Below are 26,405 nucleotides of genomic sequence, written 5' to 3' on the forward strand. Positions count from 1 at the left end.
ACGTAGACTGCTGGTTGGACAGATATCTTTAACGAAATTATACACCCCTCAAAATACCTTTCTATATTTATTAATAACTTCGTAGATACGCAGACTAAAGTAGTCTATAATAATCGCACGAAATATTGACGAAGCCAAAAGGAAGGCAAATCAGGTGATCCATGTAAAGACTTGGCTAGAGGACCACGGATTAAAACTAGTCATAGAGAAAACAAAAGGATTAGCTCTCCTTCTGATAAAATATCAGCTCTCTAATCTAGTGCATGCTGTGACACTTGGAATCACCTCGAGTCCTTTTTGCGCTGGATGAGGTGGAATCATCTCAGCACCTTCTCCTTAGCTGCCGTGCTCTGGCGGGGCTAAAATCCAGGCATCTTGGCTCTTACTTCTTTGCCACGCCTGCTGATATAGCTGGCGCTGACATTAAAAATCTGATGAATTTCATCAGCAGCACAAAGCGGTTGACGCAAACATAGTCATCGTTTGTAATCCGCACGCTCCTACCCATCCCATAACCACCTCTCCCCGCCCTTCCTTGCATCCCATCGGTCTTTCCCTTTCACCTCACCTTCTTCATAATGGTATCACAAAGGACGAATCTTTCTTCATCCAAGTGTGTTCACTCCCTGGGCAACCATACCAACCTAACCTAATCTCTCCTTCTAACTAACAGAACTGCCTCATTAGAAGCAGACATGCAAGTACTTGGTGCTAACTTTATCGACAAAAAATAATAAATACCTAGGATTGCAACTCAAGATTAACTTACTGGGCGCACATAAATCAAGCTGCCACAAGAGTTGGCAAAGTAATCGGTATGTTAAGTAAGCGCATGGCAAATCTTGGAGGTTCAACTCAGATCAGCGAAAACTTTTAAGGGATACGACGAACTCGATTCTTCTATACCAATGCGAAATATGGGCTGATTTGCTAAGGGCGAAAAATTTTACAATCTGTGCAACGCAGCTCCGCTCTCAAAGTGGATCCTTTATACAGAACAGTATCAGAAGCAAAGGTTTTAGTTATCGATAGATCTTCTAACACAAGAACGCAAGAATCTCAGGAATTCCAGGACTATGCTCCGACATTAGAATTTAAACGTTCACACTTTGGCAAACAAGATGGAACTCTGAACAGTAGGGTAGATGGACAGTGAGACCAAATCCCGATCTAAAAAGTGGGTAGAAAGAAAGCACGGTGAAGTTAACTATTACCTGACCCAGTTTTGGTCCGGACACGGGTCCATTTGCCAGTATTTGGGGCGAATGGGAAAGATGAATCTATCAAATTGCATTTATGGAGATACTGAGCACGATGAAGCGGAGAAATGGAACCCAGAGAGAACAGCTCTGCAACGAGCTATTGGGGTGTGTACTTCTGAAGAAATAATCGAGGAAATGATGATAGGTGAAGAAAACTGGAATGCCGTTGAGGATATTATCCGAAAATAGAGAATTGAAATGGAACATGGGGGGAAAAAAACTAATTTCGTGGGGGTACTAAACTGAATTGCTAAACTCTAATGGCAGGTTGGCTGTTAGAATAAATGTTACACTTGGTTAAACACCTGTCCATGTTTTAAATCTTCAGCTTGCAAGAACTCAGCAAAGGATCTAAAAGTGCTATAAAAAATCCTTACCAAGTTCGTGCAGTTTGTGAGAAATGAGCAGCTTTAGCAGCAGCAGGTAAGCAGCCTATATACATATATACACATTTTCATAAACAGTAAGTATACATATATGTATATATTGTGTATATATGTATATAGGACATACTTGTATATGCATTTATCTATCCACAAAATCCACATTAGTTGAAATGTGTAAATTGATTTGCGGAATTTATTTGCAAATAATGTCATTGTGTTTGATCAATAAATTTCATACAACAACATAATATTACAAGTATAATTTGGGAGAAATATGAGCAGCTAAGAGCGAACCGAAAGAGTTTGTTAGGCCAACAATTAAAGGGGTGTAAAGTAGGGGTAGAGTTAGTTTGACGTGGTTTACCCTTAAAGAGTAGTTGGAAGGGTAAAAGCGCGTGTATTATAAATATTTATTTTTGCACAAGTGCAGACCTATTTTGAGACACACGTGTTCATTCTAAATAATTACTTGATATATTTATGTTATAATAGTGCTAAATATTTCTGACGTTTTGTGTAATAAAAAGGAATATCAGCCAAGTAGGAAAAAAAAAAAATGTGGATAGTAGAAACTGTTTACCCTTACGATACATTTAGGAAAATATTCAAGTAAGCACAGCGCTTCAAATTCGATTGTGAGTATTTTGTCAAACATTTGTATTGAAACGCACTTAAAAGTGGAAGAAATATTATAGATATAAGTATTGAATTTTAGAGAGTATATAAATATGTTCTTATGCTCCAATCGCTTAGTTTTTGAAAGCTGAAACTATTATAGAAACATGTCGAAACCCCGAAAAAGGTAGTATATTAGGTGGTCAAAACTCGAAATCAATGGAGGCACGGGTGCGTATGAGTAATATTCATTGAACTCCAATTCCTGTCGATGGGGCAACAAAAAATCAAAGAAGAGCTTAGAAGAGGAGTGAACAGGTTACTAGACCTACAATGGCACCATAATGCGCGACTATGCGAGACAAAGTTCTTAGAGGTAGAGACTACCCAAAAAGGTTTTAACACCTCGTCGTAAATCTTCCAAAGGACAAATTGAGAATACTTACAAGAAGAAGAAGAAGATAGAACCCCAGTGGCTTAACATGGCTAAAGGAAGTGCACATTCGCTTACTGCAGCCCAATGCTCTCTTCGCTAGTGGCATAGTAGCATTGGGCCTGTATGAAGCAAGGTGAAGAGAACAACAAAGCCGAATAGATGTTTAGGCAGAAGTGTGTATCTTATATTGCTGTCTGTCTTTATAAATAACTATGTATTACGTTTCTTTGATTGCTTATCATTTTATTCGTCTCTGTACTTCTAAATGCCTAATAGAATGGTGAATGGAAACTGCTTGCAGCAAGACTCTTTCCGAGAGTCATCGAGCCTAATAAAATTTGACATTCTGATACCGAATTACTCGATTTGGTCCCACATGTCGTCATGCGTTGTTAAAGTTTTTTTTTTATTGAAAATTTCTCTGATACATTGACTTTTCTTTTTTTTCACTTAAACTCTTCACATTAATTGATTCGTGCTGCTTAAGGTCTTCGTAACATAGGTTAAGCCAGGAAATTTCATACTTGCGCTAGCCACTATTAATTCGTACCTCTACATACGATTTTTTCGTTCTCTAATAAACAAATGCCAAAACCTGTATCCTGTTGTATGCTTTAATAAAGATACGCAATAATAAATTCAAATACGAGTATAGTAAGTTCAAATATTTCATATTCGGACAGAAGTGGAGGTGAATATGTAGATAAGAAAAAGAATAAGGAATAAGATAGGCGAGGATAAAGATAAACGAAAATACATCCCATGGCAGTCGGTTCTGCGTTACCGGAATGACTCGGGTTTTTTTCGACCAAGGGCTGCCGCCTCAGTAAACTAGTCGTGTCTAGTGAACCGTTTATCATCCATAAACGAAAATAAATAATAGATAAGAATAGAAAAGATAGATAGGCAATAGAGCCATAGGAAGCGATAGAGATAGAGTGAGGGATAGAAATAAAGATAAGAAGGCAAAGGCGAAGACAACCACTGGATGAACACTAGATGGCAATAGTGAATAGTTTCTAGAAAGTACCTCTTTTATGCCATCTTTGATATTTGTCTAGCAGACAAATGTATCATTTTACACGATATAACAACGCGTTAAAGCTATTGAAACATATTATGAAAACGGTCGATCTATAAGAACAACATATAGCAAATTTCGTGATTTTTTTTGGTAGAAATAATCGTCCGAATGAGTTGAATTTTCGAAGGTTTGTGAAAAAATGCACAGATATTGGTTCTGTCGAGGATAGAAAGAAAATTGACAGTCCAATAATTGGACGTTCTGTTGAGAATATAGCTGCTGTAGCGTAAAGTGTAGTTGAAAAACCTTCAACATCGATATCTCCACGTTCTTAGTCGAGTGTGTGGCAGTTTTTACTTGCAGACGTCGTCATGGTGGACCTGAGTGGTTTCATTTTTCAAATATAATAGTTAAGAGCCGTTTTTTGAATAAAATAGTGAAACCTGAAAGAGTCTAAATTTTGATATGTTTTATTTAAAACAACATCTGGGCGTGTCTTTTGAAATATCCTCTGTATATAATTCTCAAGCTGATTTTTATACCTCAAACTAATTCTTATTCTCCCCATAGAAAATGACGCTGATCCGTATTAAGGTATTTTGCATGAAAAAGAGTTACCATACTTTTAATTATCGATTATGCGCAGGGAATACAACGTCTACAAACGAGCAAAGTAGCGCTACTGTGGACGACGCCATATTTGACTTCTATACAGCCAAAGATAAATATTTAAATTTAATTTCTCAAATTTTACTTTTTAAGGTTTGATGGTCTCTTATAGTGTGGAGATTCGCCCACACTGCTTGCAGGGGGTTTTTGCTTGCAGGTTTAATGATTTGACGATTTGTAGATTTGAGGCATCATTTTTTCACTTTTTTGCTTTATGAGTTGTTGGAAAGTGAAGGGTGATCAATTTGGTGGTACTTTTTCCAATAGTGGCTTTTTGACAGATCACGCTTCACTACCGTCAAACTAAATACAAACTTCTTTCAGTATTCATTGGCATTTCATCATGAAAGGACTTGCGCTTCAACAACGTTTCGTCATCACCAATTCCAGTGTGGAACATAGGGCTATAGAAGCGGTTACAAGTAATACAATTGGATTACGAAAATCGACGCTCTGTGAAAAGTTTTATCGCGCGCCCAGACCAACTTATGGTGTACAGCGATTGAGGCCGATTTTTGGCTTAATGACAAAATTGCAGTATTTGGGCTGAAGAGCAACCCGAAGCCTTTCAAGTACAGCCATTACATGCATTGAAAACAACCGTTTGGTGCGGCCTATGCGCTGGACGAATTATCGGCACATATCTCTTCAGAGACGAGGCTGGCGCCAATGTAACATAGAATGGCGAACGCTATCGTGCCATGATAAACGACTTATTGAAGCCGTTAATTGAAGCCCGTTCAACGCCATAACAAAGCTTCGTAATTGTGGAAATTAGATTAAAAAAAATCTGTGCGCTAAGTTCATAGAGCACATCGTTCATTTTACGTGTGGCTTAACGCTGGTAGCATTATCTTGTTGTTGTTCTTATTTATTTCGGAACGAGGTGAATGGCGAGTGCTTTCGAACCATGCTGACTGAATTTTTGTTGCCAAAGAAGGCGCAACTTTCTACACAGCGCGCTTAACAATCGATTTATTGCAATATTCCAGCCACCACTGATGCCATACGGCCGGATTTATTGGAAGAAGTGGTCAAAAATTGTACGGGTGGCATGGACCATGTAACTCTTTGCCGCGGCGTACAGGTGCCGGATATCAAATTTAAGAAATAAATACTATGAGACTATATTTTTTCTTCTTCTTCTTAGCATCACAGTCCTTGGTAAACCATTGCTTCATTCACAACCTTGCGCCATCTGTCTCTATCTAATACTACCTCGTTCCATCAATGCACGTTGAGCTTTTCAAGGTCAACTTCCACGCCTTCGAGCCAACTCTTTCTGGCGCGTCCTCTTCTTCGGTCTCCAACAGCGCGTAATTCGAGTGCCTTTTGAGTTGTTCGCTCTTTGGGTATGCTAAACACGTGTCCGAGCCATCTTAACCTCTGAGATTTTATAACTCTTATCACAGTTTCCCATGAAACTAGGGTTTTCCAAGAACGTGTGGTATTGGTGAATGGATTGCACTATCGAGAGATGATTAACGATTTTTTATGACCGGAATTGGATGGTATTGATCTGGATAACGTTTATTTTCAACAAGACGGCGCTACGTGGCACACAAGCAACGAAACCATTGATCTTTTACGGGAAAAGTTTCCGGACCGTGATATCTCTCGAAGAGCTGATCACAATTGTCTCCCAAGATCTTGTGATTTAACACCTTGTGACTTTTTTCTTTGGGGCCACGTGAAAGAAAAGGTCTACGCCAACAACCCAGGGTCGATTCAAGACCTCAAAGATGGAATTCGTGAGGCTATCGAGGACATAGGGCAGCCACTTTGCAATTCGGTTATGGAAAGTTTCATGAAAAGGATATTGTCCTGTAAGCGTCGTCGTGGTGGTCATTTGCCTGATGTTATTTTCCACTATTAATGACATACCTTCCTCTTTATAATTAAATAAACATCCGATCATTTATATTAAAAAGTAGCATTTTTCTTTGAATATCAAAATAACTCCTCTTATTAAAAACCCCTTTATCTACCAGATTAAAATAAAAAAAATTAATTTCAACAATTTTTCTGTTTCGTATTATCATTTACAGTTTAAGGTATCGAAAAGACACCAGCACTATGGATCAATTTCTGGTCTATGTGCGACCTACAGGTTCAGCCAAGTCCAACCTAACCACTTTAGCCTACCTTTGCACTGAACTTGAACCAATCGATAGAACAAATATTTTTCTATTTCCAAGCTGTAATTTGAATGTTAATTTTCATTATAACTGCAGTTAAAGTTTATGTTGTTGAAGTATTCTCAATTGAAATTTACCATTTATATTCTTGGGGTATTCCATGATATCCAGCCACTTGTTTTGCGTAGATAAATTTTTAATTGTTTTTCTTTTCAATTAATTAGTTGCCGCAAAACATTTGCAACAACGATTCCGAGTCGGAACACTTGTTAAAATACGGCCATCGTGATTATTATTTTAATATTACGAGTGTCAGTTACTGAAATATGTTATTGTATCGCATAGTTCGAGTATCTCACGGTTCACAATTCACAATTCGCCACAAACTACATCGAATGTTTGCAATCGGAATGCAACTGCCACTTGAGATTTAATGTTAACAAAAGTTTTTGTGCCTTCTGCGTTGTGCCAGCATTAGAGTCAATGATGAATGCGAAGAGAAGATACCATTTCAAAAAAAATGTATTAAAAAAAAAAATTAAAAACGAAATAAAAATAATTTATTGTACTCATATGTGAAACACCACAAATAAAATTATTGTTACGTGTAAGAAAACGCAAGAGAATGCATTGAACAGTGGAAGCGACAGCATCATGATTGCATCTGTTAGATACGATAATTATCTAATGTGTTGTAAGCGCACCAAAACGCTCGCTTATAAGCTAGGCTTCAGCCTCGCCAGTGTGCGCTTGGGCGTGTGTGTGTGCAGGGAGGCGGGATTGGGTGGCGTTGCGCTGAGCTAAGCAGGGCTGAGCCGCGGTTGATGCACTTCACAATCGGTTGAGCATCAGTGAAAATTATAAGCACTAACACACACACACACACGCGCACACATTAACAAAAATATGTGTTTATACATATATGCGCATCACGGCATAGGTAGTACGTACATACATATGCACGTCAAGCACCTAGCAAAACTATCAAATGCAACAAAAACAATACGAGTAGTAGCAGTGATTATAATTTATAAAACTTTTCAACTACAAGTCAATACATGTGTAAACGTAGACATCGGCAGCTGCATTTGCCATTGTCGTGCCGGCATGTAATTATTGTTGTTGCAAAAAATGGTTGTATTAGATGGTAAGCATGTAATTCTTTTTTGTTTTCATTTTCTTGTTTTCCGTCGTTTTTTCGCTTTTTTCGCCTTTTGAGTTTTAGTTTGCTGTTAAGAAGTGAATGATTCAACGCATTGAAGATCCGCAAATGCTGACGAAAAGCTCATGCGAAACTGATTGGCAAACTGACATACACACACGCTCATTAATTCGTACACTTGTACGTGTATGCAAACGTGCGCTCACTGCACAACATTACTTCACTTTTAATTGTATCTTAGCGTTGTTGCACTTTAGCTGTCAATGAAACATGCGGAGCACAAAAAAATATTAATAAAATGTTGCACTTCTTTCGGTTAATGCGCTCGCCCCATTCGTCACACGTCACTCTTCAGTGCTTGCCACATGCCGCACATGCCACATGGCCATGGTCACTGCCAAAGTGAATGAGGCAAATGTAGCGTATCTTATAAAGGGTGTGCACTGAGGTAGAGCGGATCGATCGGAGCGGTGCTAGAATAAAATTGTTAAAAGGGGTTGACAAAAGAAGGTGCTAAGCTGGTAATTTTGCTAAAAGTTGTACAAGTGGATGGCCACTGTTGGTTGGTTAAAGTGGTGATTAATCCAGAATTCAACTAGCGCTTCTGTACCATTTTGTTGAAACATCCTCGCTACTAACTTGTTTAGCGGTTAATTACAGCATGACTATATCCAGCCTGTGTGGTTTAAGAACCTTATTAGGTTGTTGCCAGACTAAGCCAGACACTCGAACATTGGTTTACCCAGGTTTGATATTCGCTCCTTCCACAAGGCAAGGCATTCACAGAGGAAATGGAGAATCGCTTCCTTTTTCCCAGATTATTTACAATTGTGGCAGTGTGTATTGTGAGGGATGCCCATTTTGACTGCTTGTTCCCTGACAGATCAAAAGCCAGTTATGACTGCTGCAAGTCTCTCAAGGCCACTGTAAAGGCTTCAAAAATATTTTTCGTGTACTTGAAAGTTGCCCCAAACACTTGAAATATAAGACCCTTTAACGCCTAGTTGGAGCACAGGGTGTGCTCAATTCCTCTTCGCCATCAAGCACGGTTTTGTGCAAGGGTTCTAAGTACAAGTCTTATTCGTTTCCACGACAGTCGGTTCTACGTTACCGAAACAACCCGGATTTATATCCGGCCAAGGACTGTCACTCCAGCAGCATTCCCCTTATGTAAGTATGGGGAATGTTTATGCTGCTACAACAACAACAGCAAGTCTTATTCATAGACCTCATTTCCGCTCCCGTTGAACGGCACCAGGTAGTTCGTGGTCTACCAACATTTCGGCTTGTCTGTTGGAAGGCGTTCTATCGCAGCGCCTATTTGGCGAAGCTGTCATCACCCCTCTTCAAGGTGTGGCCGATCCATTAACATTTACTTCCGCGGATTTCAGTCGCCACAATGGATTGATTAGCTCAGATTCCTCAGTAATTCGGTGTAAGATATAGTTCGAGACCCGAAAGTTCGCATTATGCGGCGCAAAGCGACTAATGACCGTTTGGAGACATCTTATATCCATTGCGGCGACCTTCCACATTGTACGGTCGTATAACAGCACGGACCTGACGAATGCGTTGAAAACTCGCAGTTTGGTGTGCGTAGTTATGTTATTTTGCTTGAGCGGTGCAAGAGTACCAAACGGCGCCTTGGCTTTGGTAATTCAGCATTCAATGTCAGTCTTACTTCCACCATCTGCGCCGATCACACAACCCAGTAGCGAAAATTATCCACGTTTTCAAAAATCTGCGCACCCATTCTTAAAAAAACTGATAAGAAGCAGTTCAGGTTAAATCCTTTGTCTTTCCTACGTTGATTTTAAGTCCCGCTATTTGCAATTATTCCTGCATTGACTGAGTCATCGATTTTAGATCGCGCATCCTATACGACAGCAGACAAATGTCGTCGGCATATGCTAAATAATTTAAATATGTGTTGTTGATCTGCCACTGAATACCTCTTTACCTTTTTGATGACACACTCGAGTGATTAAGGGGAAGGTGTATTTTGAATTATCGCGGAGCCGCTCTTGGGGAGAAAAGTAGACGGGCAGATGTACAACTCGATCGAATCTTGGAGAATTGTCTTGGAATTTTAACTGTATATTCACAATTGCATTCTGAGCGGCGATATGGAGCGATATATTAGTAAGTTTTTTTTTACACATAATTTTGGAAGATTTTGTTGAAAATTTTGAAATTGATGAATTCCACGTACCTATGTACTTCTATGGCTATTCGCATGTATAATCGAAAAAAAATGTTTCAAAAAAATTCATACACGTATTCAAAGCGTTTATTCTCGTTATTAATTGGCGTATTCACTTTTCGTAACTTCTACGTGTTCTTCAAAATCTGTTCGGTTAAGTGTGAGCTTGCGGAGAAAATTGTGTGCAAAAAGCAAGAAAATAGTCATTTGAGGCATAATGCCATTGCAAAATCTTTAAATAGTCCGAAAAGTAGATAACTTATGTTTTAAAAAAGTTTAATGAAACCTTGTGATTGAACGAAGATCTGAAAGTGGAACAGAAAAAAAAATATTTGTGCCCCTGTCACAAGCCAAAGAAGTGGTACCATTATTTCAAAAAAAACCCTTGCCTTTCACTTCGAGATGTTGCAAATCAGGTCCATATGTTAAAAGGAAACGTTCGAAAAGTGTGCAAAAGTGAGGTTTACGATCATATAAAAAAATTTTAGAACCAAATCGAAAGGATAAACCAAATAAGAGTGCTAAAACACGTGCATGAAAATTATGGACGGATGTGCGGTTATCGACGAAGAAACATACGTCAAAGCCGACTTTAAGCAGATTCAGGGCGCTGAGTTTTATACTGCAACAAAGAAGGGAGGAGAAGGTGCCTTTAAGCTAAAAACGTTGGGCAAGTTCCCTAAAAAATTGTTTGGTTTGCTAAGCCATCTGCCATTGTGGTATGGAAAGCAGAACGTTCATCACAACGGGCACTATAAATCAATAAATTTATATGAAGTACTGTTTGCAAAAACGTTTCTCTGCCATTCATAAAACAACATACAGTCTCAGTTCTGTTCTGGCCCAAATTAGCTTCTGTTATTATAGTCGTCTTGCCATGAACTGGTATGAAAATCCGAGTAAAGGGCCACAATCAACCAAACTGTCCACATTTCCATTGAAAAATATTGGGCAATTGCTAAAAGAAAGGAAAAAAGGAAATAAAAATGAGCAGCAGTTTAAAATGAATTGGTAGAGACCGGCAGATACCGTAACAAAAACTGATGTCCATCGCCTAATGAAAGGATTAAAATCTGAATTGCGCCATTTTGTTTATAACAAAGAGAATTGATATGAGATTCTTGTTAATAAAGAAGAAAATAAAATAAAAATTTGTTTTGATAGCTTATACAAATTTTATGTTGTAATGATTTTAACCCGATCAATATTTTTCGTGTCCCTTCTTTGCTCGAATCCGATATTTTGATTCACTCTGAAGGAAAAAACCATAAAATTTAGTATTTTTGTTTGTGCATTGCAAGCCATTTTAAATAGTGCAGGTGCATAGCAGAACTCGGGTAAGTTATAATTGAGTAAGAGCCCTTAAAAAATTATAGCTTCAAATTTTTCAAACTCAATTTTTTGCACTTGCGTGGATTTCAAAACTCACTTCAAAATGCTCCTAATTTTAAGGGTAAATGCAATGAAAACAATTAAAGTACGAGTTTCACTATAAAGTAGCGACAACACGTCGAACCGAGTTTTTCAAATCACATGACTTTTTACATATACGACTATGTTTCTACTGCCCATGTAACTGTCATGGAGAAATGTGAGCTCAGAGTGTGCGCGGAGCTCTTATCAGAACTACACTTTGTTTCTTAGAATCTAAATTTTGTGGGTGGATAGGCACAATAAAACTAAACAAATTGCTTTAATTACTTAGAAAAAAAAAGATCGATTTATAAAAAGTTTCATATGTATGTTTTTGTCACATTTATGTACATACATACATATATATTTCTGCTTAAAAGTAATGTGAATCTAAAAAATCGATCAATCGCTGGACCCTCGCGTCCACCCTGTATAATTATAAAAATAATCTACGCTCTGAACGCATCAATAAAAAAAAAGCAGTGAAAGAAAAATTCTATACAATTTGACACACTGCAATGCGAGTCGATGCAATTCACTGCTACTCGAAGCAATTCGATTCGCGTAGTAGTGTTCACGTTCACTGGTCGCACTGGTCGCGTTGCAGGCGAAACGTTAGAAAAGCGGAATACTGGTTAATGGGAATTCCATCGCACGTTGTCAGTTGCAACAGGCTCCGATTACAAGCCAATTCAGCATAGGATTGTGTGCGAGCTGGGTGGAAGGCCACGTACATATGACTGGCGATTTAGAATACCTATGCCTGTGTGTGTGTGTGTGTGTGTACTTGTAGATATTTGGTTTATCGAGCTGACCGATCGCTCAACGCTGCACTTTGTTTGCTATTGCTTTTATTTTTATTTTTTAGCACAGTTGTTAGATTCTTTTACAACTTTCGGTATATTTTATGAGTCGTTTTTAATCGCTCTGTTATTTCTAATTTACATTCTCCGCATTCGACGATATCTTTTCAAATGTGTCAGTCAGCGCGAAAAAGCAGTTTTTCAAACTCTTTGTTATTAAAAGTTGGTTTGCGGCTGGCTGCTGTTGCTGGTTGCTCTATTTTATTTTTTTAGTGTGTAATTTTATTATTACTGCTTGTTATTATCGTTTTGCTATCGTTTATAGTGGCATTATTGCTATGGGTATTATTTCACAGTTGTCTGAATAGGCTGATTTGCTAGCGATTTGAACATTTGAACGATTGTTTAACTGCCTGACAGAATGTCTGACTGGCTGCCAGTCTGCAACCCTAACGTATGGCCAATGACGCTACCATTAACACGTTATGTCAACTACTGAACTTGCATGGGGAAAGGAAAAAATCACCAAGCTAAGTTATTTTTTAAACGCTCGCGCTGAAGTATTGATCAAACAACTTTTCGGCTACCTTCCAAACAATAAAATAAAGAAAGGATTTTATATGCAGTATGCAATAGATATGGGTAGATAGATACGTAAGAGTGACTAGAGGCACATACTTGGCAAGTTTATGTTGTAGTGCTTGTGTGCACGTGTATGAATACTAGGGCGGGTCAATTTGTATGGAACAACTTTTTTCAACATAGTTCCTGGCTTATTCGGATTCTACATGAAATTCTAAAAAATTCCAAGTCAAGTCAAGTTCGTGCCGCAATCGAAGCTGGTTGATCCACAAAACATATAAGGGGACTCGGTGGTGTAGAAATTAAAAAAAATAAGCTTTTGCTTTTATCGATATTTCGAAGGTATAGTATCTTAAGAATATAGCTTCAACAGCCCATTTACTAGGTAGAGAGCGGTCTGCGCGCTCCTGTACATCAAACTTTAAGCTCATTTATCTCGAAACGACTTTTTTCGGCCTGGTGTTGCCAAACAAAAAAACTATTCAACCGAATCGTCTGAAATTTTAATATGTTTTTCACAACATCAATGGCTATTGCCCGTACTAGAATCATATTATTATTTCAATTATTTCGTTTTTTTTTGTTTATTAAGAAACTGAAACCCCCCGATTTTTAGAGTGTCAAAGTCAAAACCGCGTCATTTTGTAAAAATTATTATTTTTTTATTCTAGTTATGACTGTAGAACTGATTAATAATTTTTTTGGTTTTTGTGTTTCAGATAAATAGAAGAGCCAAAATGGACAACACCGTCCAGGTCCAATTTTCGAAAGGGTCAACTTCAGCGCCATTTTTAAAATTATTAAAATTAAAAAAAAAAAATTTTCTTTTTGTATGTAAAAGGCCTACAAAATTTAGATATCGTTTTTCATTTTTTTTATTGTAAAAAAAAAAATCGGAAAATACCCTAAATTTTCGAGCTCTAGACCAGCGGGAGCGCTTAAACTTTACATACCCCACAAACGTGTGACATCTCACGATATTGCTGGCCAATCCACTGGTCTGAGACGAGAGGTAATTTGCTTATCGAAACCCCGACGCAGTAAGTCCTTTGGCAAGTAGCATCATTTTGTTGGAACCAAATGCTGCGGAGGTCACTGGCTTCAATTTGCGGTATCAAAAAGTCGTTTATCATGGCGCGATAGCGTTCGCCATTCACTGGTAGTCACGCACCAACCCATTCGGCCACAGACGTCTAATGTCAATGAATACTAAAAAACAATGTATTTAGTTTGGCACTAGTCACACGCTATCTGTCAAAAAAATTCCTATTGGAGAAAGTACCCCCAATCTGATCGCACTTTCAAAAAATACACCTCGTGGTGAAATAAAAAGGATCTAAAACCAAAATAATTGCAAATATGGTGATTTTTTTAAATTTTGTTTTTGAATGACTTTTTTATTGAAATCTTTATTTTGACTTTTGCGCGTTCCATTACTTGTCAGTTTGCATACTGTAGTTGCCCAGTCCATAAGAGGTATGATTGAAGTACGAAGCCATTTGCAAAAACTTTAAATCTTCCTATAGGATGTAAAAAAATTGCTGATTACAAAATTAAAAAAGTAGTGTTTATTTAAATAAAAATGGGTAGGAAAAATACTTTTTTTAAATCGCATGCATAGTATTTTATTAAATATTAATCTTCATAGAAAAAGTTTTTTCTAATAGCGTTCGCCCTTCGACAGACACACTTACGATTGTATTTCTGCCATGAAAAAGCTCCTCAAAAAACCATTTGCCGTTTGGAGTCGGCTTAACATAAAACTATAGGTCCCTCCATCAAGAAGCTCGCCACAAATAGGAGAAGGAGTTCCGCCAAACACAGAACAGAAGAGTACGCGCCAATTATTTATTTATTTTTCTTTTAATTTTGAAGGTTCGATGTTATTTTATGTAGACTCCGAATATTCCAGGAACGATGTCCTGCTGACCCGCACTAATGTGTGCATATTTAAATATATTTTGCACAGCTACACAAGCATGTAACCACATACACATGCAATATTGACAGTCTTAGGGTTAAAATGTACACTAGTTGACCGAAAAGATGTGTTTGTTTTCAAATTTATTATAAATACTATATTTTATAGCCTCATATAGATATTCTATGAGTGAAAAGAGGCAGAGAATGTATGTACGTATGCACTTTATTACATACAACTATGATCAAAAAGGAAGGTGAAGTTTTAAATTTAAAATATGCGCGCTCATCAATCATCAGGCAATGATTTTTGTAGAGGTTAGTAATGCTGTCATTGACATCTGTGCCGAATTTCATGTCAATATTAGAATCCTTTCTGTACTGAGATCTTCTAAGTAGGTGGTAGGTAGGTGAAATGGTTGAAGTGCCAGTCTGGCACTCCTCAAGTAGCACTGAAGCGCCGTTTTGATACCATTATAAAGAGATCTTCCAACTTATTAAAAAATTGTCTACCTAAAAAGGGGGAATCTACGACTGGCAAAAGCGGGGCAATGGCATAGAAAGTGCGAGATCGTCTCTTCCTCATTTAGACGGCTTCTGAAGAAATCATGTACATACATATTTGCGCGTCCGTCCTCTGGAGGTGTCTGCCTATTTGTTTGTTCATTTATTTGTATATAAAGTCTTTGAATGGATTCATTTCCCAGACTATGCTGAGCTAATGAAAAAAAAAATCCCATAAGGCCATGTAAAATCAACACCAGACATTAGGCAGTGCCTCGTTATAACATAAATCAGTGTGCTAAGACTGTGCTTATTTTGGTTAAGCAGAGATTCTGTACTTTTGCCAATGACAGTCGGTAAGAATTGTCGATGCTATAACGAATGAGCAAAATAATTTTTATATGGAGAAAATGCGAAACAAAAAGGGGAAAAAGATTATCAAAAATTAACGATAATTTTGTACTACTTTAGACTTGCACTTTATTCTACAAAAATTATTATTATTATTATTATTATTATTATTAAATTTGTATAATAACAAGTTATACAAATATAAGAAGGCAGCAGCACTAGCAGCATGGGACATGGGCTACAAACTGCGTACCCACATTTTTTTTAATACTGATTAAAAGGAGTGGCATTTTGATAACATATTTTTCGAGTCCTTATAAATCCTGTCGGTAGGCTAATCACCTTACTGTCAGAAATCAAGAAACAGACTACAGAAACCAACGCAAGGCTGAGTCTAGTCGAGGCCTTATGCTCCCGAGTGGAGTGAACAAGGAAAAAACAATCCTGTATAAAGTTTGAAACTTTGATTTCTGTGATACTGAACTATATTTTTAGAAAAAAATTAATGAAAATTAAAGAAACAAGCAAAAAGAAAATTGGTCAAAACTGTTTCAAATGTCGTTTTGCTAATTAATTGCACGCTTCTGCAAGTACTCGAATAAGAGAGAAAAACGAGCGTAACTTTGCCGTGACGTAATTCTAGATGAAAAGTGTGAGAGCACTATAAAGAGAGTGACAAAAAGTCAGCTTTTGGAAGCAAATAAGAAAAGTTAGGTTAGTTTAATACGAAGAAAGAAGCTAATAGAAAAGAGAAAATAAAGAGAAACTTGGTTTTTAAGCAAAAGTCTTGAAATCGTTTGTTCAACTGCTGATTCTGTCAAATTCGCTAAGGTCAAGAAGCGGTACCGCAATATATGAAATCTTCCGCGCACTCTCAATCGCAGTACGAGTTTATATTTATTTATTTATATCTAAGGCTTCTTTTTTATAACAACAAAAAAAGAAAAAAAACCTCACACGCCACAAATTTGTACTATTAACTACATATTTACAAGTCTCAAGATTTACAAATATTTCATGTCTCGTAGATTCAGAACTCCATGTGAAAATTTGTGCTTTGCTTATAAAAGGGTACCTTTGGCTAAAATATATGTAGAAGTACACCCACATCGATCACTTTTGGTTTGCTTACCTAAATCCGAAAAAATTGGATCAGAAAGAAAGTCCATATCCATAGAATCGTCGTAAAAGTTGTTTTTGTTGCCTTTGAAGCATCCTTCTGTATTCTGCGTTGTACACAAAATGCTGCAAATTAAAAAATTGAGAAAATCACGCTAAAGTAAGAGGTTAAGGTACTCTTATGGGAAAATTAAAATAGAATTATTATTAATAGAACCATTATTATTAAATTAATTAGAAATATTTGCTTTTTATTTATCTATTGTACTTATATACTTCTATACAAATCGAAAATTTTCTAATGAGTAATATAAATTAAGGGGTTATATACAGTTAGAATTAAAAAAAAAATCGATTTTTTATATTTTTATTTTTTTCTTAATGTACATAGGTACATATATTTAAGAATACACGCAGAAAATTTAATACCGCTCCATTGAATATTTTCGAAGTTACACGCAAATTTGAAAAGGCGTTTCAGAGTGCTTGTAAAATGCTTTTCAAACTTTAAACGCCATTTTCTCAAAACGATGTTTTCAAAGTCGGTGACCAACATTACTCGAAAACGGTTAAACCGATTAGTCTCAAATTTTAACACGAGCTTCTTAGACATATTTTTTAGTAATTAATCGAAGATTTTTTCTCACCGATAAATAGTTTTTTTTTGTTTTTTATAAACAATTTAAGGCCGAAATTTTGGTCAAAAATCGATTTTTTTTTTTTTGAGAAACCGCCAGTTTGGTATTTTAATTTCAGAGGATCCAGATATAGTAGTCACCGCAAAACGTCTTTTTTGAGAGGAGCTCCCGAAGATCAGCTGTAGCTCCTTTCCAAATAAATATTTTTACTAATACTAAGTTTTAAAATACAGTTAAAAGATAACTTAAAATGTGTACAAATTTTTAGATCAATAATTTTAAAAGTTTTCTCAGAAAAAATTCTGGAAAATTTTGCCTTCCTCGGCCTTTTAACTGTAAAAACCCCTTAAGGCAAAAAGTTAACTTCCTTATTAAAAAAATAAATTTTTTGTATTTCTTTGCATTCCATTGCTTCCTTAACTTCCACTTACACACTGACTTCACAAATTTTCTGGTTGTATCAGAAGAAGCTTTACTTCTTCCTTTGCTTATCCTGATCAGGTCCTCCTTGCTTTACTGGTAGATATATTATTATCTATTACGGGGAAAAGATATTTTCTATTATATATAAATGGTGCTTACACCCTTTTTCTGTGTTTTGCCGAGCTTTTCCTTCTAATTGTGGCGTGCGTCTTAGTGTTTTTTTCGACAAATGGAGGGTTCTACAGTTTTAAGCCGACTCCGAACGCTAGATATTTTTTTAAGAACTTTTTTCATGGCAGAAATACACTCAGAGGTTTTTACATTGCCAGCCGAGGGGCGACCGCTATTAGAGAAAACTTTTTCTTCATTTTGGTGTTTCACGGAGATTTGAACCTACGTTCTCTCTCTGAATTCCGAATGGTAGTCACGCACGAACCCATTCAGCTACAAGGCCGTACATTAGGATGCTCCAAAAAAAAAAAAATTCTTCTTACTAAATTTTTCAGTGACCAAAAAAATAAATCATCTATTTTTTTTTTATTTATGACTTCTTGAAAAAGAAAAAAATATTATTTTTTTAGTAACCCTGAAAACCTCCCAAAATTTAAAAACATTAAAAAAACTTTGAACACTTCGGACATTTGTGATGAGAAAATATAAGAGGAGATTAAATGTTTAACATGATCGATTCGCCGCAGCCAAATAGGTTAATGCGTGACTCCCATTCGGAAGTGCACAATATCGAATCTTCGGGCATGAAACATCACAAAAAAAGGGGGAAAAAATATCTTGCTTTTTGCTATGGAACTAATTTAGAGTGTAGTTACACGAAAAAAATTTGTTGGACTTTCTAGAGCACCTACCTACTCTTACTTTCGTTCTTCCGAGGTTGTAGACTGCTTTTAAGAAGCAGCTTTCTCACAGCCTCGAGTTTGATGTTTTCTAATGAGATCAACTACTCACGCTTCGATTCATTCTCCATGTAATACTTGTACTACTTTTTCAATACTCGAAAGTCATTTGTAATACTCGGCGGGCTTATGAAAGTTATGAGGTGACTGTGTACCACACTAATAGCAGTGGTGCCATAACCCCAGTACACCTCATTTTTGTTGAAATACTTTCTTCTTCTTCTTGAATGGTGCAATAACTGCATAAGCGTCAGTCATTTCTTCCCTACCTGATCTTCTTAACACTTCCTCTTCCTCTGCTACCATCAGCTGGTACTGCATCGAATACTTTTTAGAGCCACGTGTTTCTAGCCATTCGGACAGCATGACTCAGCCAACGTAGCCGGTGGCTCTTTATTCGCTGCGCTATGTTTATGTCGTAAAGCTCATACAGCTCATCGTTCCATCGCCTGCGATACTCGCCGTTACCAACGTGCAAAGGTCCAAAAAATCTTCCGCAGAATCGTTCTCCCAGTCAATCGTCCTAGCTTCTGCGCCATACGTTAGTACCAGCATGATGAGCGCCTTATAGAGTTTAAGTTTTGTTCGTCGAAAGAGGACTTTACTATTCAGTTGTCTAATTAGTCCAAAGCAGCACTTGTTGGCAATAGATATTCTCCGTTGTATTTCCAGGCTGACAATGTCATCGTCGATGTTAAGGAAGTTCCTAAATAAACGAAGTCTTTTAGAGCCTCGAAATCATAACTGCCAACAGTGACGTGGGTGCCGATACGCAAGTGCACCGACTGCTTGTTTGATGACAGGAGGTACTTCGATTTGTCCTCGTTTACCACCAAACTCATTCGCAGAGAGTCTTACCATGGTGAACGGAATTGAGAGGTGTGACCAACATCAGACCGTTAACCGGCTCTCAGCGATTTTGAAGGAATCAGCTGATTGGCTGACGTAATCGGGGTCGTGATGGGTTTGTTTACGAAAAAACTGAGATTGTGTTAATGATATACGAAAAAAATAACTTAGTCTCCACACATGTTACATACTTCGTTGCCGTCTGAACAACGATTGATTGGACGAGTGTGTTAATGCGTATGAAATGAGATGGATAAAGCTTGCTGCCGAGTACCCGATGAGGGGTAGTACTTTTTTGTTCACTACAGCGGATGGGTCTAATACTGTAGTCTAACCAAGGTGGATATATAGTAAATTCGCCTTGAGTCTAACACTTGGCTGCTGCACTTGACTAGAAACCTCTGGGCAGATAATAGTGAATCAGGCGGCGTATAGTCTTGGTGGCAAACAGATGACTTGGCCTTCCGCCGTTGGAATCGTATTTTATTATATCACTGAGTTGAGCTAGAACATGAAGGTAGTAATGTTGACTAATAGTTTGACGTCCATTATATTTGGCCTCTTGAAAACACGTAGGTCACTCAAAAACAAGTGTATGCGAACGAAGTCTATTCTTATTTCTTTGCAGAAGTGAGAGGCGCTGCATTCGAAAAGAAGGTTTCTCGCTGAACAATTGGCGGTCGCTGACATATACACACTTCGTCTATTGAATCGTCAGTTTCGTTATTTAATAGTCTCACCTCGTAAATATGCAGGTGAATAAGTCTTAAAAAACATTTTTCTTAAATTACACCATTATATTTATTGTAATACACTCCAGAAACATACATATACTTATACTCGTATATATGTAAATGTGTTCATATGTGCGTAAACGTATGCATTCTAACATAAAATTGTTTTGCCATGGAATTGTTTGTGTTGGGAATTTCGAAATTCGATTCTCACAACTCCGATGCATAAAAACACATGTAGCCCTCTTTCGCGCTTGTTTCAAACAATGGCAATTTTTTTTAGAACTGGTAAAGCAAAAAAACGTGCAAAATAAACAAGCAAAAACTAGCGAAAAAATAGCAGTGAAAATAATTAACGATGGCTTATCAGGAAATTATGTGAAAATAACGTATAAAATAAATAAACTCCCATTTGCTTTCAATACTGAAAATTAATTGCTTTAACGAGTATTTATTATTATTTCGCAATAAATCGTAAGCAAACAAGGGAACTAAGTTCGACAACACTAATGCGGATAATTACAGAATTGGCGGCCAATGCTAAGAACAATAACAATACTTTACAAGCATGGAATTTTTCATTTTTGCTTTCATTTGGTAAGTTTTTCTCCACTAACTTCTTGTATTTTCTTAAAATTGTGGAATATGTACTTTCGAGTTTTGATTAATTGGAGAATAGAGTGATGTACTCACCCAACGATAAACCACCAATAGTATTGCAGAGAGAAATGGTAGAATAAAGAGAAAGAAATGGTATAATAAAGACACCCAAATTGTTGTCGTTTAGCCTTCCTTCACGCGGGCGGTCGTTAACATTAAAATCTCCGTCTTTGAAGCGACGTAACCAATTTCGGCACGTTGTTTCAATTGAAGCAGTATCTCCATAAACTTTTTGTAGCTCTGTAGAGGAAAATCAACACTTCCCGCAAATGACGATTATTCGGCACAAAATCAGATATTTTCACAAAGCCAAAAGTATATGATACCAAAACAAAATCACTAATGTGTCGAAGCAGTTTGTTTACCATATGTCTAGGCTTGCTTTATGACGTTTAGGTTATGTTAGGATCGACTAGCACACACTGCTGGTGGCATCTATTGACAAAATTACATCAACCAAAAATTGTCTTCTCCCAAAAGGAGATCTCGTTCACTCTTGAACTCATAGCAACGCTTTCTCGCAGCTCGTAGCTCGCATAATCTGATCGTACATTTATCTGTCTTTTAACTTTATTGAGAAGCAAAACAGACAGCATTGGAATGCATTATTAATTACTTAATTCACTTTACATGCACGAAATCAGCGTAACATTGCGGATGTGAATGGTGTTTGAGTCAAAAGTTAGATACAAATAAGTATGTAAGTAGATAGTCACATGCATGAATGTAATGTGAATGCAAGTAGTGAGGACATCTCAATTAATACACTCGCAAATGTCAGGTGCCCTGTAGGAAAATCCACTAGTAAGGGAACTCAACCATTATCTAAAATCAAATTGGCAGTTTGTATCACTTTTATATTTATATTTATTGAATTAAAAAAAGATAAAAAAACATGTACACATACCATCCTCTAGTGCGTCGCGAGCCTGCAACTTAATGAATCAAAAAATGTACACGTAATTTATTGGTGCAGATTGTGAGTAGGATAGGTTTACTGGTATTAGAAACAAATTAATGGTGCACTTTAGTCCAGTATTCGCCTCGCCTTCTTAATCATTTTCAGACTGATATTCTAGACATTAATGAGTGAGTCTGGTTAGGCTAATATGTGACTACCTTTAGAGAAGTCTATATTTACTCCGATAGCCAAGCGCTTAAATCTCTTAGTAGGATTGTCAATAATTCCATCATTGCTCGCAAATGCTGGGCATCTCCTAACGAGATGGCGGAATATTTTCGTATCCTTTTGATATGGGTGCCAGAATATGGTGACACGCTAGGAAAATGTGTGATACTCAATCGGTGAAAGAAAAACGTCTCTATGTCAGTTGCTTTGATCACAGGCCACTGTCTCCTAGGCCGACATGCTCAAAGATTGAACGCGCCCTCATTTCGACTATTGTAGAAGATGCAAGAATAAGGCGGAGGAGAAAGAGCCTGTCAGACATATTCTCAGTTACTGTCCCACGTGGCAGGCCACTAGGTTTAGATACTTTGACTCATCGGTTTGAAATGATACTCATGACCTTAGGGATATAAGTGTCAGCCAGATAAATTGGTTTGCACTCAAAACAAAATGGTTTAATGAGGAGTAGCAGATACACTGGTACTGTGGTATCACAATGGATCCATAACGATCTAAGCGAGGTTGTTTAGAGACCGATTGCCACTTCTACCTACTTACGTACCTTTGTTCATTACCGCACACTGTTTTCGTCTGAATAGAGGACGAAATTAAAATTTTGCAGAAAAGAGTTTTGTGGACATTTTAACCATCCACCGACTCTACAAACTTAATATTTAACAGACTCTTTGAAATAAGGGTCAAAATGACCCTCAAGGGTGAGAAATATACCACTGTACGCATATATATTTCGTGATACACTCCTGTAGACAATTTTAATGCCAATTGTAATTTTATATGAGTTTTTACAAATAATTTTAGATCAACTTGAGCGTAAAACCAAATGAGGTAAAAGAAATTGGGGCACAACAGCAGGTGGTGCCATATTTTACAGCTCTTCCTCTTTCATAATTGCTATAACACTTTCTTGTTTCTTCCTTGAGTGCTGCACAGTGTAATTAGTGATAAAGGTAAAGAAATACCGCTGTAGCTGAATGGGTTGGTGCGTGACTACCATTCGGAATTCACAGAGAGTACGTCGGTTTGAATCTCGGTGAAACACCAAAATTAATAAAAAGATTTTTCTAATAGCGGTTGCCCCTTGGCAGGCAATGGCAAACCTCCGAGTGTATTTCTGCCATGAAAAAGCTCCTCATAAAAATATCTGCTGTTCGGAGTCGGCTTGAAACTGTAGGTCCCTCCATTTGTGGAACAACATCAAGACGCATACCACAAATAGGAGGAGGAGCTCGCCCAAACACCCAAAAAGGGTGTACGCGCCAATTACGGGTGAACGATATGAAGTGTTACCTATTCAAAACACCATAACTTTTTTTTGTGATATTAGTTTTTATTGATTTCAAAGACAAAATTGTTCAAAAATGATTACAATTTTAACATATATTCACTTTAGCTCGATATGACCACCTTTTGCCTTGACTATAGCCTTCAAACAGTCAGCAAATGAGCTGCATGCTGCACGAATGTGATCTTGAGGTATTTTGGCCCATTCTCGTATAATCGCTTTTTTCAGTGCATCCATACTGGCATATTTTTTAGTCCTCACCTTGCTCTCCAAAATGGAGCAGATGGAATAGTCCATCGGATTTGCATCTGGCGAATTCGGAAGCCATTGAGTGGACGAATTGAAGTGTGGAACATAATTTTTTAACCATTCTTGGTTCACACGTCCTGTTGGACGTTCGTTGTGTACGACCGAAATGTTTGCGTGTCCACGGCTCTAAAGCAGCTTCTAAAACATTTTCCCGATAATAAGTCGCATTCACTTTGACACCAGGCTCGATAAAAACAATTGGAGAGCGTCCATCAGCGGGCACTGCGGCCCAAACCATTACTTGCGATGGGAGGCAAGTAGGCTCAAATTCTCGTATGAGCGTTCGGTCAAGTAAACACGATCGTTTTGAGTGTTAATGAACTTCTCAATTGGGAAATTTTTTTCATCAGAAAACTCAATGTTAGGAAATTCGCCACGTTCGTGCAAGCGTAACAACTCCTTTGCTCTTTCGCAACGAACTTTTTTTTGCTGGGGTGAAAGATCATGTTCTTTTTGGAACTTGTAAGCCTGGACCTTGGGCTCATTTTTCAATAGCGCCAAATGCGATATTTTCAGTTCTTTGGCCATTTTTCTTCCACTTCGACGTGGATTTCGTTGAAGTCGAGCCTTCACTTTCCGAACCATTTCTGGCGTTGTTGCGGTTTTTTTTGGTCCACCTCCATAGCGTTTTGCAATGCTACCGGTATCATTGCAACGTTTTATAGTGCCAAACACAAACATTTTATTCACTTTGAGGTGACTGAGTTCAAGAACAATGGCTGGTTGTGATTTTCCAGCCAAATATAACGCAATCACACTATTACGTTTGAATTCCATCACAGAAAAGAAAAATTCACCCAAACTGAGACGCAAATGCTTTTGATGGCTTATAAACAATATATTGAACTGTCATTAGAACAATTTTGACGTTGATGTCATGAGCTGTTTTACAGACACAAGCAGTGTGAAGTTGGTAACACTTCATATCGTCTATATATATTTATTATATATATATATACATGAGCATATACGGGTTGGTCCATTTAGCATTTGCAGTTTAATTTAATTCAGCAGTAAGATTTTGCAATATTATTATTTTTTTTAATAGAAGAAGTAAAGTCTTGCGTTATTTAACATGAAATAGAATTCCATTCAAATTATTTGACCGGCTTTACAGTAGCCTATTTTGTGAAACCCAATCTTCCCTTACATTTTCGCGTGTTTCGACACTCTCGCCAATATCGAAATCATTTTGAAACTCTTGAAACGTGATAGAATTGGAGAATTGATGGCAGGCATCCATAAATAAAACACTTACTTTCACTCTATAAAATAGAGTTTTAAGTAAAAAAATGCTTTAGTCGATAGTCGGGGGAAATCAATTATCCGCTGTGCTTCCGGTCCCGACTATCGCGCATAACAGACTTTCCTTCTGCTGCATGGCGTTGTCGGTACTCGTAAAGTGCTGCTACTCATTTGTGGTTCGCAGTTACCAAAAGCGCATTAGCTCAGAATCAAACATTTGTTTCACTATTTCAGGCTACCTACCATCCCATCAGGATGCCTAGTGAAAAACCAAAGCGCTGCGAAGTATGCAACGAAAAACTTCTTCCTTAATGTAAAGCGGTAATCCAATCCGCTGTAAACCGATTTCAATAAAGTTTCGAATGAAAGTGCAAGAAGCGTTTACTTACATACATACATACATACATACTCATGAACAAATGTATACATAAATAGTTCATATTAACTAAATAAATAAAATAATAAAGTACATAAAATTAAGCACTCGCCCCTATAAGAAAGAAATTGAAAAATGCGACGGCGTGACCTGATGACGTGACAATCACACTCGTCATCGCAATTGAGGCTAACAAAAGAAGTTATTGCACGTCTTGGAGCATGGATGGACGAATTCAGAAAAAATTATGCAAAGCTGTACAAAATTTAACGCCTATGTATGTAAGTACATTTGTTCGTTGTTAAATCGCTTTTGTGCACTTACATGCATACGCGATGGAAACCAGCAAAAGAATAATAACAACAAAACAAGAAGAAAAAGATATGCTGAAGATGTTTTGATTGATGACAAGTGACTGATCGCGATGAACGATGGTTCAGCGGTGTGTCTACGAATGTAAAGCCAGAGACAGATTTGAAAGCGAAAAGCATGTAATGTATTTATATGCATACATATGTGCATAGATGCGTAGATATGTACGAAGTGATGCAGACTGTGGGGTGGGAGTGCGAAAAAGTAGGAGAAAATGATAATCAAGTTCGAAATTTATTGCTCTATTAAAATAGAAGAGGTTTGGTTTCTTTCTCTATTTCTTTATTTAAGTCAATGGTTACAACCTTTTTTTTCTTGTTCGCTCCTCTCGGGAGCATAGGGCCTCGACAAGACTCTTCCATCGTACACGGTTCTGTGCTGTTGTTTTTGCATCGCCCATGAGATGTCGGCACCTACTAGTTCGCGCAACATCGACCTTCTCCAGTGTGTTTTGGTCGACCGCGACCTCTGCTCCCCTGCGGGTTCCAGTCCAGTGCAATCTGGTGGTTTTCTCAATGTGTTTCCTATCCATCGCCACTTTCTGCGTTTGATTTGCCTAAGGATGGTTTCCTCGTTCGTTAATCTCCACAGTGCGTCGTTACTGATGGAGTTTGACCAGAATATTCTGCAGATGATGCGGAGACATTTGTTGGCGAAAGATTGTAGCCTCTGTGTGATTGTATTAGAGACCAGCCATGTTTCGCTTCCGTACAAAAATACGGACTTCATAATGAGTGATTCGATTTACAGGGTAAAATAACAAAAACAAAGACTTAAACAGAGGCCTTGGCATCGCAAAATTAAGATCAAGACTTCTAGGAAGCCGATTAAGTTCTTCAAGTCCTCTTGTAAGAGTGGCGAAATTAAGG

General features: G+C 37.5%; 1 protein-coding gene across 2 annotated transcripts in view; it reads right to left on the reverse strand.

The window, feature by feature from the left end:
* LOC128868727 (uncharacterized) overlaps positions 1-26,405 on the reverse strand; it is a 52,763-nt gene that overhangs the window by 9,951 nt on the left and 16,407 nt on the right. For both annotated transcript variants that reach the window (XM_054111157.1, XM_054111156.1), the window contains exon 2: positions 16,601-16,713. In XM_054111157.1, the coding sequence (XP_053967132.1) occupies positions 16,601-16,643 (43 nt within the window). In that variant the 5' untranslated portion in view covers positions 16,644-16,713. The remainder of the gene's footprint in view (positions 1-16,600; positions 16,714-26,405) is intronic.

This window comes from Anastrepha ludens, chromosome 6, assembly GCF_028408465.1.
Source record: "Anastrepha ludens isolate Willacy chromosome 6, idAnaLude1.1, whole genome shotgun sequence".
NCBI lineage: Eukaryota > Metazoa > Arthropoda > Insecta > Diptera > Tephritidae > Anastrepha > Anastrepha ludens.